At 46.6% G+C, this 15,871-nt stretch overlaps 1 protein-coding gene across 1 annotated transcript in view; it reads left to right on the top strand.

Moving 5' to 3' along the window:
• The window catches only part of ADAM23 (ADAM metallopeptidase domain 23), a 1,183,145-nt gene that overhangs the window by 290,632 nt on the left and 876,642 nt on the right, over positions 1–15,871 (top strand). The window contains exon 7 of the mRNA XM_030210005.1: positions 9,054–9,126. Within this exon, the coding sequence (XP_030065865.1) occupies positions 9,054–9,126 (73 nt within the window). The remainder of the gene's footprint in view (positions 1–9,053; positions 9,127–15,871) is intronic.

Here is a 15,871-nt window from a genome sequence, read left to right as displayed (position 1 = left end):
AACATAACCATAGAGGCATGGTGTGGTCGCATTTTCAATATGGTAGATCTGCTAAGGAACAGGTTATTTTGAGTTATTCATCACTGGACCAAACTTGCTTTCTTATTTCCTTGTGCCATCACCAGCTGGATAGGCACTGTTAGGCAGTGTCTCAAAAAGGTAGAGGTAAAAAATTTTTAACAAACATTTACTATATTACACATTATCCCAAGCAAACTCAGGTAGTTCAGTGTACCTTACAGTGAGACAGAATAATAGGATTCAGTTATGTCATGGGAACAAGTAGATGGATATGTCTGAAACATGATGTAGCAAAGTTGAGATTAGCAGCAATAGCATACCCAACTGGACATTTAAAACAGTCCTTTAATGATGCTGCATCATATGTTCAGAAATCATAGCTATTATATATCATGCACAGTGCACAACAGGCATCTATATTCCATATAGATGCTTTTAGATACATTAAAAGCAGGAAACCGGCCAAAGAGTCGGTTGGGCCGCTGGACGAAAATGGTGTTAAAGGGGCGATCAAGGAGGACAAAGCCATAGCGGAGAAATTAAATGAATTCTTTGCTTCGGTCTTCACCGAGGAGGATTTGGGGGGGACACCGGTGCCGGAAAGAATATTTGAAGCGGGGGAGTCGGAGAAACTAAACAAATTCTCTGTAACCTTGGAGGATGTAATGGGTCAGTTCAGCAAGCTGAAGAGTAGTAAATCACCGGGACCTGATGGTATTCATCCCAGAGTATTAATAGAACTAAAAAATGAACTTGCGGAGCTACTGTTAGAAATATGCAATCTGTCCCTAAAATCGAGTGTAATACCGGAAGACTGGAGGGTAGCCAATGTTACTCCGATTTTTAAGAAAGGTTCCAGAGGAGATCCGGGAAATTATAGACCGGTGAGTCTGACGTCGGTGCCGGGCAAGATGGTGGAGGCTATTATTAAGAATAAAATTGCAGAGCATATACAAAAACATGGACTGATGAGACAAAGTCAGCACGGATTTAGTGAAGGGAAGTCTTGCCTCACCAATCTAATGCATTTTTTTGAGGGGGTAAGCAAACATGTGGACAATGGGGAGCCGGTTGATATTGTATATCTGGATTTTCAGAAGGCGTTTGACAAAGTGCCGCACGAAAGACTCCTGAAGAAATTGCGGAGTCATGGAATCGGAGGTAGGGTATTATTATGGATTAAGAACTGGTTGAAAGATAGGAAGCAGAGAGTAGGATTGCGTGGCCAGTATTCTCAGTGGAGGAGGGTAGTTAGTGGGGTCCCGCAGGGGTCTGTGCTGGGTCCGTTGCTTTTTAATGTATTTATAAATGACCTAGAGATGGGAATAACTAGTGAGGTAATTAAATTCGCCGATGACACAAAATTATTCAGGGTCGTCAAGTCGCAGGAGGAATGTGAACGACTACAGGAGGACCTTGCGAGACTGGGAGAATGGGCGTGCAAGTGGCAGATGAAGTTCAATGTTGACAAGTGCAAAGTGATGCATGTGGGTAAGAGGAACCCGAATTATAGCTACGTCTTGCAAGGTTCCGCGTTAGGAGTTACGGATCAAGAAAGGGATCTGGGTGTCGTCGTCGATGATACGCTGAAACCTTCTGCTCAGTGTGCTGCTGCGGCTAGGAAAGCGAATAGAATGTTGGGTGTTATTAAGAAGGGTATGGAGTCCAGGTGTGCGGATGTTATAATGCCGTTGTATCGCTCCATGGTGCGACCGCACCTGGAGTATTGTGTTCAGTACTGGTCTCCGTATCTCAAAAAAGATATAGTAGAATTGGAAAAGGTACAGCGAAGGGCGACGAAAATGATAGTGGGGATGGGACGACTTTCCTATGAAGAGAGGCTGAGAAGGCTAGGGCTTTTCAGCTTGGAGAAGAGACGGCTGAGGGGAGATATGATAGAAGTGTATAAAATAATGAGTGGAATGGATCGGGTGGATGTGAAGCGACTGTTCACGCTATCCAAAAATACTAGGACTAGAGGGCATGAGTTGAAGCTACAGTGTGGTAAATTTAAAACGAATCGGAGAAAATTTTTCTTCACCCAACGTGTAATTAGACTCTGGAATTCATTGCCGGAGAACGTGGTACGGGCGGTTAGCTTGACGGAGTTTAAAAAGGGGTTAGATAGATTCCTAAAGGACAAGTCCATAGACCGCTATTAAATGGACTGGAAAAATTCCTCATTTTTAGGTATAACTTGTCTGGAATGTTTTTACGTTTGGGGAGCGTGCCAGGTGCCCTTGACCTGGATTGGCCACTGTCGGTGACAGGATGCTGGGCTAGATGGACCTTTGGTCTTTCCCAGTATGGCACTACTTATGTACTTATGTACTTATGTTATATACACATACTTCAAAACTTAGTAAACAAACCAACTTCTACAGAGACACTCAGAGTACACCCAAAACTTAATTTTTATTTTCACATTTCTGTCTTCTAAAATTCTAGACAGCAGATATACAGATCAGCAGGAGGGAGGGACCCAAAGCAGTTCAAAACAAGTAAAGTCAGAAACAATACAGCTTATACCTAATTGTTTAACCACCCTTAAGATTTACCTTTTGGTTTAAAAAGCAAACCATGTGCATGTAAGGACTGAATAAATGAATTAAAACAAAGTTTAAAGCAAATGTCCTTAATAAGTAATACACTTTGACCTTGGAGATGTATAAAAGTAAATCATATGACCATTTTAAGTACAGTGAATCCTGCTTGGAGGCAGCAAATAAATTAAATGACTGGAAGTTCCTTCCAGTCCTATTATGCTTTATAAACAGAAAAAATATATATATCACTTACTTTTCAAACAATTATTCTGTTTAGAAGGAATGGATCCACGGAACCTTAGCAGAGATTTGATGGCGATGCTGGTAATTGGGAAGCAAAACCAGTGCTGGGCAGACTTCTATGGTCTACGCCCTGATCGTGACTGAATAGATATGGGTGGGCTTGAGTGTACATTTTAAGAGGCTTCGACATTAGCTTCAGAATTTTTCGTACAAGAAGAGTGCTGGGCAGACTTTTACAGGTATACATATAAAGTATCACATACCATGTAAAATGAGTTTATCTTGTTGGGCAAAGTGGATGGACTGTACAGGTCTTTATTTGCCATCATTTACTATATATGTTACTATATATATTTTTAAAGAATGCCGAACAGATAAACATTTTAATTGGTATAAAATAAATCTCATTGTAGGGTTCGAATCCCTTAAAACATCTGTCGCTCTGTGTTAAGCTCTGATGTGTTGCATTTTGGTGGAGCTGCCACGTGGCCCATGTTCCCAGTTATAATTTTTATGTTATTTCCTATTAAGCATGCAAACCATTCGATTATTTTAATTATAGAAAGAAAGGAAAAACATGCCAAACTTAAGTCAACCAGGTTTTCGAGAGCTCAAAATTTAGTTTATATGCTACAGATACTAAACAACCCCATGTGGAACCAAATTTAACTGAAACAGCATTTGCAGTCACACACACAGAAGCAATGCTCTTCATTTTTAAATCTTTCTTGCACTTAAATTTCTCTTGGACTTCTAGCAATAAATCAATCACTGCTCTGAAAAACCTCTTTACCATCAGCCGTTTAAATTTTAATCATGCTGGTTTATCTAAAATCTTCATTTCATTGAATCTTTTTAATGTATTATTATTTTTTTTAATTTTCTTAACCTTTAAACCAATGCTCCATTTTTATGCTTCATGAAATTCAATTGAAAGCAGCAAAGAAAATAAGCAAAAATTTCCAGTGACACTTAGCTTAATCTGTAAATATTCTGGATCTCAACAGGCACCTGTTTCACCAAGGCTTCATCAGGAGATCCTGTCCAGTTGTTACCTTCATGGAGAATAAGCCAGCAGATCAGTATAATATCCAAAATATTTTATTGAAGATACCGTATGTTAGATAAGGTATCTTCAATAAAATATTTTGGATATTATACTGATCTGCTGGCTTATTCTCCACGTATTTTGCAGATCGTTTGCCTTGCTGTTTTCTGGGACCCCTAGCTGTTACCTTCAGTCTTGTCTTTGAGGTCACTGGCAGCAATCCACAATAATACATTAAAATGATTCAGTTAAATGAAGATTTTAGGTAAACCAACTTGATTAGCGTTTAAATGGCTGGTGGTAAGGAGGTTTTTCAAACCAGTGATTGATTTATCGCTAAAAGTAGTTATTGTGGACCACGTTTGTGTTTTGTGAGGTCTTTTCGTTCTGCCATATCACCTGTAAACATTTACAGTGCACTCCATTTAAGTGCACGTCAGATAAGAGCATGCTCTGTTTAACTGCATGCCGTACTTCGGTCCTGTTTTTGGCACCATCAGTTTCTATGGGGACAAACTTCGTTTTAGCGCACCACTGATAAGTGCAAGATTCGCTTATATGCATGGTTCAAGACCACTCCTCTGCAGGAAAGACTCCGCATAAGCGCGCGCAAGGAATATGGAAGCCGATTGGCGCGTGACAACCAACGAGATTTCAAATTTACTGCCTCTTTAACTGCCACAGGCAGAATAAGCGAAAGAATGTTGTTAGGGTATACACCGGGTTCGTCGTCGCGGCGGAACTGTAAGACTTTAACACTGGCTGAACGAATAGAAGTTCTTAAAAAATTAGAAAACAAACAAAGTCAAGCATCTATTGCTAAAGAATATGGTGTCAACCCCAGTCAAATTTCACGTGTCTTGAAGCAGAAAGACCAGCTTCTGGAAGACTGGCAAAACAATACAAATCCACACCGGAAACAAAAACGGGCGGGAACAGCTGAGGAGGTAGAAGATGTTCTTCGGTGGTTTTCTCGAGTCATGAGCAGACAGTTTCCTGTCAGTGGTCCACTGCTTATGGAGAAAGCTAACCAGGTAGCAGAAAGTCTTGGACTAACTGAATTCAAAGCCACTGTTGGATGGTTGGAAAGATGGAAGGAGAGGAACAGCATAAAATTCAAGAAACAGCATGGTGAGAAAGAAGACGCTGATGACTTTGGTGCTGAAAATTGGGTTGTTTCAGTTCTTCTTACCATCTTGAACGAGTTTGCACCTTGTGATATTTTCAGTGCTGATGAAAACGGTCTCTACTGGCGAGTGACTCCTGATGGAACACTTGCATTCAAACGTGCCAAAACTACTGGAGGTAAAACATCGAAGGACCGACTGACAATCCTCCTTTGCTGCAATATGGATGGAGGAGAAGTTGGAACCCCTCGTCATTGGAAAGAGCAAACAGCCCCATTGCTTCAAGAAAGTTAAGCGGCTTCCTGTGTCATACGAGGCTAACGCAAATTCATGGATGACTGGGGAAATTTGGAAGCAGTGGCTAAAGAAGTTAGACATTAGAATGCGGGCACAAAAGCGTCAGATTTTGCTGCTTTGTGATAATTGTGCTGCACACAGGGATGATGTCAGGCTGTCTAACGTCAAGGTGGTCTTCCTGCCACCAAACACTACCTCTCTGATCCAACCTCTGGATCAGGGCATAATAGCCAATTTCAAACAACATTATCTGGCTCGTGCTATGTCATCTGATGAGCGTTATGGATGACCAGACTGGCAAGGATAAACGTGCTGTTGAACTGGCTCGTAATCTATCACTGTTGGATTTCCTACATATGCCGTGAGAAGCCTGGAATCATGTTACACAGGCAACTATTGTGAACTGCTACAAGTGGGCAAGCTTTGTTAAGGATGTGGAGAGGGACGAAACAGGTGCAGCTGTTGCAAACGCGTTAGATGAAGAGGTTATTGACATCTTGTTACTGAACAGGAGTTCCATCGCTACATAGCTGTTGATTACAATCTACAAACAGCTGAAGACAGCACTGATGTCGAGATATGCGCCTACACGCAGACAACGGCGGCTGATGATGGAACAGATGAAGAAATGAGCAGCGAGGCATATGCTGACGACATTCAACAACTTCCTCCTGTCACTTTTGCAAGAGCGCTGGAGAGTCTAAACACTGTGTGGGCCTATCTGGTGGCCACTGGATGTCAGTGCTGTGACAGTTTTTTACTGTCTGGCAGACGTAGTCTGTGGAACTCACAGACCCAAGAGTGTACAGAGGACTATAACTGATTACTTCAAGCAAGCCTAATGTCAGTTAACTGAGACTGTATACTGTACGTATAATAAACAGTACTGTACATATTTTTATCAGATGTCAAGCTTCTTTGGGTCACAATGGTTAAGTGTACGCTCTGGTTAACTGCATGCATTTCTTTGATCCCAGACCCTTGCACTTAAGTGGATTGTACTGTATTTTGGTTGAGTTATTTCTAAGTGGACTTTCTTCCACTGTTGAGGTTGCAGTTTGAATTAAACATTAATAAGGTACTTTGATAAAAGATATTTTCTGGCATACCATTGACAATAGGAGTTAATTCTTTCTTTCCTTTTTAAGGGGCCCTTTTACTAAGCCTCTTAGGTGCTTATGTGTGCCTAACGCGTGTCAATTTTCAGTTACTGCTGACTACCGCGTGGCCCTTGTGGTAATTTCATTTTTGATGTGCGTCTACTACACACGTCCGAAAATATTTTTATTTTCTGGCAAGCAGGCGGTAATCGGCATTTTACATTCGTAGACTATTACCATCCGGTTACTGTGTGAGACCTTACCGCTAGGTCAATTTTCATTTTGCAGCATGTCCATTTTCGGCAAAAATGTAAAAAAGGCATTTTTTTACAGGTACGCTGAAAAATGATTCTGCATGTGCCCAGAACACGCATCTATACTACCGCAGGCCATTTTTCAGCGTGCCTTTGTAAAAGGGCCCTAATTGTGTTGAATGTGTTCCAGCAGTATGAAAACCATTACCCTTTTGATTTAAGGACAGTGATTCAATATCGGTACCCACCCAGTGTGTAGTCACTGCACGCATCCTGAATCCAGGCAGGTTGGGTGGATTTTGAGAACTGGGTGAAACAGTGATTTTGAGTCAGAAACACTAGTGAGTAGCCAAAATGGAGGCGTAGTCTAGTGGTTAGACTACTGGGCTGCCAACTAGTGAAGTACAGTTCAAATCCTGCTGCTGCTCCTTGTGATCTTGAGTAAGTCCCTTAATCTTCTATTGCCTCAGGTACAAACCTAGATTGTAAATCCTCCAGGAACAGGGAAATACCAAGTGTACCTGAATATAAATCACCTCACGGTACCACTGGAAATTGCTGCGAGCTGAATCTAAATAGAATATGTAACAAATGGCAGTTATTTTCACAGTGGCAGGTTCTACCTTTGTCCGCAAGAGAGGCATTGAGACCATGTTGCAGTCTTATTGGGAAATATTAGAAATGCCGAACACATTGATACCAATGTTAGAGTTCATATCCTTTAATGATGGTTCATCTTTCCAAGGCAGATACAGTGAAGATGAGTAATTAGTATTGGCCCTTTTAAAAGATATCACAGCCTACAGAAGCTTGTTTTTTGCCTCCAGGATAAATATAGCTATTCAAATTTTTAGATTAACTATGGAGCTCATTTTCAAAAGAGAAAAACGTCCAAAAAGTGGCATAAATCTTCATTTGGATGTTTTTCTCACAAAAACGTCCAAATTGGTATTTTCAGAACCAAGTGTTAGATGTTTTTCTATGAAGTCCGTCAGAAGTGCGTTCAAATCACAAGGGGGTGTTAAAGGCAGGATTTGGGCGTTCCTAATACTTGGATGTTTTTCAGCCATAATGGAACAAAACAAAACCATCCAGGACTAAAACTAAGTCGTTTTGAGCTAGACCTGATTTTATAGTGAATAAGGCACAAAAGGGTGCCCTAAATGACCAGATGACCACTAGAAGGAATCAGAGGTGTTCCCCCAATACCCCCCTAGTGGTCACTAACCCCCTCATACCTCCCACCAATGTAAATACAAATATGATTTAGCAACCTCTATGACTGCCTCAAATGTTAGAGCCAGGTCTGTTAGAGCAACATGCAGGTCCCTGGAGTAGTGTAGTGGTCAGTGCAGTGCACCATGGAATGGTGGACTCTGGTCCCTGTCTCCCTCTGCCTGTCATATTTGTGGTGGAAACTGTGGGGTCCTTTTACAAAGCCGTGCTGAAAAGTGGCTTGCGGTAGTGTAGGCGCAGGTTTTGGGCGTGCGCCGCTCCATTTTTTAGCGCGCCTGTAAAAGCAAAAAAAATCTGGGTGGTAATGACCTACACACGTCAAATGCCATTTGGTGTGTGTCCGTTACATGCACCAGAAAATAAAAAATATTTTTCAGACGGGCGTCAAAATTGAAATTACTGCAAGGGCAATGCTGTCAATGGGTGGTAACTCCAATTTGGCGTTCGTTCAGCGCGCGTAGGCGCCTACATGACTTAGTATCCAGAACTCACCAGAAACCCACTGTACCCACATATAGGTGCCCCCTTCACCCATAAGGGCTATTGTGTACAGCTGTGGGCAGTGGGTTTTGGGGGACTCAGCAGATAAAATACAGGAGCAATGGTGAGATGTGTACCTTGGAGCATGTTTTTGAAGTCCACTAGGGTACCCCATTTATCTCCTGGGATGCTGGCCTGTCCTACATCCCAGTGGCTTGATTTTCTACATTTTTCACTTGGACGATTCTTTTTTTTGAAAATGGACCTAAAAACAAAACGGCCAAAGCACAAAAACTTGTTAGAAACAGTATTTTCAAAAACAAAAGATAGACATTTTTCTTTTTGGAAAATGAACTTCTTTCTTATTCAGATTTTGGACGTTTTTTACAAAACGTCTAAAGTCGGACTTAGTCGTCATATCAAAAATGCCCCTCTGTGAAACTTTATAAGTCTAAATGCTTTCAAAATATGCCTCTATGTGTTTAAGGCACTATAGATAAATGTTTTAGTAAGGAACGTGTACACAACTCTTTGATAGTGAACTGGTAAATCTGAGAGATGCGGCTTTAATAAAGTAAAAATTAATTTAAATCAATATGCTGTATATAGAAAGTTATTAAAATGCATTTGATAGTAAAGAGTTTATTTTAAATGTATGTATTAGTTTTGCAGTTTGTAGTGAGTTGCTGTTCTTCTTCTAGAAAAGAACAAGCCGACCACACGTGATCCAGAGAACGTCAAGGATGAATACTTACATGGAACTACAAGATTTTGGTAAGTTGATCTTAAGTTGGTGCTGTGGGACTGTTATCACCGGGATCCATTTGGATCCATTTGGTCTGAATAATCTAAACTTGTCTTGATTTTTTTATGCCCCATTGCATCTTCCCTGTTATAATCCTGTTTTTCTCTGAGAAGTTGTAACTGCAAGTTCTTGGTTTTATCTTGTTAAATCTCTGAGTAATGTAACAAGTCCAAATAACATAAAGCCTGTTGGTAATCTTTACCTCTTTGTATAAGGCATTGAGGCATATTTTCAAAGCACTTAGCCTCCCAAAGTTCCATAGAAACCTATGGAACTTAGCCTCCCAAAGTGCTTTGAAAATATGCCTCATAGTGTAAAAATGAGAGCCTAAGGCTACTTGTATTTACAGTTCATTAGTGTTTAACAAATAAAACAAAACAACCCTTCCTTTTTTGTGTAATAAAAATAGGTATGAAATTGGAATGATTTCTTTGGAAGGTCACATTGATGGCTAGTGCCTTGCTATTTTTCGATCTCATCTGCAAGGAGCATCCTGAACTTCATAATCTGTGCATTATTATTTTATTAGTTCAAAAAATTTTATTAATTTTCAAGTAAGTACATAAAGAGATAAAATTTACCATGTTGCAATAGTACCCCCCCCCCCCCCCCCCACACACACACACAATAACAAAAAAGTACATGAATGTCTGTAATTAAACAATATTCTCCGAGGACAAGCAGGCTGCTTGTTCTCACTGATGGGTGACGTCCTCGGCAGCCCCTCCAATCGGAATCTTCCTAGCAAAGTCCTTTGCTAGCTCTCGCGCGCCCGCGCGCACCGCGCATGCGCGGCCGTCTTCCCGCCCGAAACCGGCTCGAGCCGGCCAGTCTTCTTTCGTCCGCACTCGGTACGGCTGTGTTTTTTGTCGTGTCGAGCCCCGGAGAGTCGACCTCGCGCGTCCGTTTTATATTGACGTGTTTTTCTTCGGAAAAGTTCTGTAAATTTGTCGGGAAGTGCTCCGAAAACCCCCTTGGGTCTCGTTTTCCCTTCCCGTATTTCCAGTTTTTGCCCCGGTAAGTTTTCTTTCGTCGTCGGGGTAGGCCTTCTTTCGGCCTCGGTCGAGATTTTTTCTCCCTTAAAGTTTTGGTGCTCCAAATTCGTCATTTCGGATTTTGACTTCGCCGGCGTGATTTTTCCGCCCATGACATCGAAGCCTTCCAGCGGCTTCAAGAAGTGCACCCAGTGCGCCCGGGTAATCTCGCTCACTGATAGGCACTTTTCGTGTCTTCAGTGTCTGGGGGCCGAGCACCGTCCCCAGAACTGTAGTCTGTGTTCCCTGTTACAAAGGCGGACTCAAGTAGCGAGATTAGCCCAGTGGAACGTTTTGTTCTCGGGCTCTTCGTCGGCATCGGCACCGGGGTCATCGTGTGCATTGACGTCATCAGCGTCCAGACCTTCACCCTTGGCTGCCAGTGCATCGAGTGCATCGAGGCATCGGCCCTCTGCATCGGCGCCGAGATATCGGATAGCTGCATCGACGTCGGTGGTACCGGGACCTCGTCTCCTGATGTCGTCGGACGGTGGTGCATCGAGTGGAGTGCAGGTGAGGGCTGTCCATTCCCCTGCTGGTGGCGGTGAGCCCTCGGGTGGGTCTCCTCCTACCCTGAGGGCTCCTGCGGTACAGCCCCCCCGAGATCGACCCTCTTCGGTCTCGGCCCCGAGGAAGCGACGGATGGATTCTACGTCCTCCTCGTCGGTGCCGGGGAGCTCCGGTGACATGCTTCGGAAGAAGTCGAAGAAGCATCGACACCGGTCCCCTCCCCGTGTCGGCACCGAGAGCTCTGGGTCGCCGAGGGAGTCGGCACCCAGCAGGCATCGGCACCGAGAGGACCGCTCACCCTCTGTTCAGGAGGTGTCGATGCGCTCCACTCTGGACAGCCCGGAACAGCCTCCACGCCCGGAACAGGTTCTGACGTCGACGCCTGCATCGACCTCCATGCCTTTCTCTGCTGCCGCTCTGAACGAGAGCCTCCGGGCCGTTCTCCCAGAGATTCTGGGAGAGCTGTTGCGCCCTACCCCTCCGGTACCGGCGGTGCTTGCGCCTCCGGTACCGTCGAGCGTGGCGCCGGCTGGCCCATCGCCCGGGGTGAGGTCCCCGACGTCGGTACCGCGTGCGGTGCCGACTGCGGCCACCTCCCAGGAGGGCTCCCCGACTACGTCGGCGGAGGGAGCTTCGCCGATGCGGGCGAGGGAGTCTACCTCTCGACGCCCCCATCGTGGACGTGGCTCCACAGAGTCGAGCCGGGCGCGGTTGCAGACGCAGGTCCGTGAACTTGTGTCTGACACCGAGGGTGAGGCCTCGTGGGAAGAAGAAGAAGACCCCAGATATTTCTCTGACGAGGAGTCTGAGGGTCTTCCTTCTGATCCCACTCCCTCTCCTGAAAGACAGCTTTCTCCTCCCGAGAGTCTGTCTTTTGCTTCCTTTGTCCGGGAGATGTCTACGGCCATCCCCTTCCCGGTGGTTGTGGAGGACGAGCCCAGGGCTGAAATGTTTGAGCTCCTGGACTATCCTTCTCCACCTAAGGAAGCGTCCACTGTTCCCCTGCACCATGTCCTCAAAAAGACATTGCTTGCGAACTGGACCAAGCCACTAAGTAATCCCCACATCCCCAAGAAGATCGAGTCCCAGTACCGGATCCATGGGGACCCAGAGCTGATGCGCACCCAGTTGCCTCACGACTCTGGAGTTGTGGATCTGGCCCTAAAGAAGGCTAAGAGTTCTAGGGAGCATGCTTCGGCGCCCCCGGGCAAAGACTCTAGAACCTTAGACTCCTTTGGGAGGAAGGCCTACCATTCTTCTATGCTCGTGGCCAAGATTCAGTCTTACCAGCTCTACACGAGCATACACATGCGGAATAATGTGCGGCAGTTGGCGGGCTTGGTTGATGCTCTTCCCCCCGAGCAAGCCAAGCCTTTTCAGGAGGTGGTCAGGCAGCTGAAGGCGTGCAGAAAATTCCTGGCCAGAGGAGTGTATGACACTTTTGATGTTGCGTCCAGGGCCGCTGCTCAAGGTGTGGTGATGCGCAGGCTCTCATGACTCCAGCAGCGGATTGCGGACTCGCCTTGCCGTGCGGACAATATTTTTGGAGAGAAAGTCGAACAGGTGGTAGAGTCTCTCCACCAGCGGGACACCGCATTCGACAAGTTCTCCCGCCGGCAGCCTTCAGCTTCTACCTCTACAGGTAGACGATTTTTCGGGGGAAGGAAGACTGTTCCCTATACTTCTGGTAAGCGTAGGTACAATCCTCCTTCCCGACAGCCTAAGCCCCAGCGCGCTCGCTCTCGTCAGCAGCGTGCGACTCAGCAAGGCCCCGCGGCTCCCCAGCAAAAGCAAGGGGCGAGCTTTTGACTGGCTCCAGCAGAGCATAGCCGACATCCAAGTGTCAGTGCCGGGCGACCTGCCAGTCGGAGGGAGGTTGAAAGCTTTTCACCAAAGGTGGCCTCTCATAACCTCCGATCAGTGGGTTCTGCAAATAGTCCGGCAAGGATACACCCTCAATTTGGCCTGCAAACCTCCAAATTGTCCGCCGGGAGCTCAGTCTTACAGCTTCCAGCACAAGCAGGTACTTGCAGAGGAACTCTCCGCCCTTCTCAGCGCCAATGCGGTCAGAAGGGCTGGGATTCTATTCCAGGTACTTCCTTGTGGAAAAGAAAACAGGGGGGATGCGTCCCATCCTAGACCTAAGGGCCCTGAACAAATATCTCGTAAAAGAAAAGTTCAGGATGCTTTCCCTGGGCACCCTTCTCCCCATGATTCAGCAAAACGATTGGCTATGCTCTCTGGACTTGAAGGATGCCTACACACACATCCCGATACGGCCAGCTCACAGACAGTATCTGTGATTTCAGTTGGGCACACGGCACTTCCAGTACTGTGTGCTACCCTTTGGGCTCGCCTCTGCGCCCAGGGTGTTCACAAAGTGCCTAGCTGTAGTAGCAGCGGCACTTCGCAGGCTGGGGGTGCATGTGTTCCCATATCTCGACGATTGGCTGGTGAAGAACACATCCGAGGCAGGAGCCCTGCAGTCCATGCAGATGACTATTCGCCTCCTGGAGCTACTGGGGTTTGTGATAAATTATCCAAAGTCCCATCTTCTCCCAGTGCAGAAACTCGAATTCATAGGAGCTCTGCTGGATTCTCGGACGGCTCGCGCCTATCTCCCAGAGGCGAGGGCCAACAACTTGTTGTCCCTCGTCTCGCGGGTGCGAGCATCCCAGCAGATCACAGCTCGGCAGATGTTGAGATTGCTGGGCCACATGGCCTCCACAGTTCATGTGACTCCCATGGCCCGTCTTCACATGAGATCTGCTCAATGGACCCTAGCCTCCCAGTGGTATCAGGCTGCTGGGGGTCTAGAAGACGTGATCCACCTGTCCACGAGTTTTCTCGAATCCCTGTATTGGTGGACAATCTGGTCCAATTTGACTCTGGGACGTCCTTTCCAAATTCCTCAGCCACAAAAAGTGCTGACAACGGATGCGTCTCTCCTGGGATGGGGAGCTCATGTCGATGGGCTTCACACCCAAGGAAGCTGGTCCCTCCAGGAACGCGGTCTACAGATCAACCTCCTGGAGTTACGAGCGATCTGGAACGCTCTGAAGGCTTTCAGAGATCGGCTGTCCCATCAAATTATCCAAATTCAGACAGACAACCAGGTTGCCATGTACTATGTCAACAAGCAGGGGGGCACCGGATCCCGCCCCCTGTGTCAGGAAGCCGTCAGCATGTGGCTCTGGGCTCGCCGTCTCGGCATGGTGCTCCAAGCCACATATCTGGCAGGCGTAAACAACAGTCTGGCCGACAGACTGAGCAGGATTATGCAACCTCACGAGTGGTCGCTCAACCAGAGTGGTGCACCAGATCTTCCAAGCGTGGGGCACCCCCTTGGTGGATCTCTTCGCATCTCGAGTGAACCACAAAGTCCCTCAGTTCTGTTCCAGGCTTCAGGCCCACGGCAGACTGGCATCGGATGCCTTCCTCCTGGATTGGGGGGAGGGCCTGCTGTATGCTTATCATCCCATTCCTCTGGTGGGGAAGACTTTGTTGAAACTCAAGCAAGACCGAGGCACCATGATTCTGATTGCTCCTTTTTGGCCGCGTCAAATCTGGTTCCCTCTTCTTCTGGAGTTATCCTCCGAAGAACCGTGGAGATTGGAGTGTTTTCCGACCCTCATCACACAGGACGAAGGGGCTCTTCTGCATCCCAGCCTCCGGTCCCTGGCTCTCACGGCCTGGATGTTGAGAGCGTAGACTTTGCCTCTTTGGGTCTGTCAGAGGGTGTCTCCTGCGTCTTGCTTGCTTCCAGGAAAGATTCCACTAAGAGGAGTTACTTCTTTCTGTGGAGGAGGTTTGCCGTCTGGTGTGACAGCAAGGCCCTAGCTCCTCGCTCTTGTCCTACACAGACCCTGCTTGAATACCTTCTGCACTTGTCTGAGTCTGGTCTCAAGACCAACTCTGTAAGAGTTCACCTTAGCGCAATCAGTGCATACCATTACCATGTGGAAGGTAAGCCGATCTCAGGACAGCCTTTAGTTGTTCGCTTCATGAGAGGTTTGCTTTTGTCAAAGCCCCCCGTCAAGCCTCCTACAGTGTCATGGGATCTCAATGTCGTTCTCACCCAGCTGATGAAACCTCCTTTTGAGCCACTGAATTCATGCCATCTGAGGTACTTGACCTGGAAGGTCATTTTCTTGGTGGCAGTTACTTCAGCTCGTAGAGTCAGTGAGCTTCAGGCCCTGGTAGCCCAGGCCCCTTACACCAAATTTCATCATAACAGAGTAGTCCTCCGCACTCACCCTAAGTTCTTGCCAAAGGTCGTGTCGGAGTTCCATCTGAACCAGTCAATTGTCTTGCCAACATTCTTTCCCCGTCCTCATTCCTGCCCTGCTGAACGTCAGCTGCACACATTGGACTGCAAGAGAGCATTGGCCTTCTACCTGGAGCGGACACAGCCCCACAGACAGTCCGCCCAATTGTTTGTTTCTTTTGACCCCAATAGGAGGGGAGTGGCTGTAGGGAAACGCACCATATCCAATTGGCTAGCAGATTGCATTTCCTTCACTTACGCCCAGGCGGGGCTGGCTCTTGAGGGTCATGTCACGGCTCATAATGTCAGAGCCATGGCTGCGTCGGTAGCCCACTTGAAGTCAGCCTCCATTGAAGAAATTTGCAAAGCTGCGACGTGGTCATCTGTCCACACATTCACATCTCATTACTGCCTGCAGCAGGATACCCGACGCGACAGTCGGTTCGGGCAGTCAGTTCTTCAGAACCTGTTTGGGCTTTAGGATCCAACTCCACCCCCCGAGGGCCCTGTTTGTTCTGTTCCAGGCTGCACTCTCAGTTAGTTGGTAAATTTTTTAGGTCAATCTCAGTTATGTCCTCGCCGTTGCGAGGCCCAATTGACCATGGTTGTTGTTTTGAGTGAGCCTGGGGGCTAGGGATACCCCATCAGTGAGAACAAGCAGCCTGCTTGTCCTCGGAGAAAGCGAATGCTACATACCTGTAGAAGGTATTCTCCGAGGACAGCAGGCTGATTGTTCTCACAAACCCGCCCGCCTCCCCTTTGGAGTTGTGTCTTCCCTTGAAGTGTATTGTCTTGCTACATACTGGACTGGCCGGCTCGAGCCGGTTTCGGGCGGGAAGACGGCCGCGCATGCGCGGTGCGCGCGGGCGCGCGAGAGCTAGCAAAGGACTTTGCTAGGAAGAT

Source organism: Microcaecilia unicolor, chromosome 7 (assembly GCF_901765095.1).
Source record: "Microcaecilia unicolor chromosome 7, aMicUni1.1, whole genome shotgun sequence".
Taxonomy (NCBI): Eukaryota; Metazoa; Chordata; class Amphibia; order Gymnophiona; family Siphonopidae; genus Microcaecilia; species Microcaecilia unicolor.
This window is presented reverse-complemented; position numbering and strand designations above follow the sequence as displayed.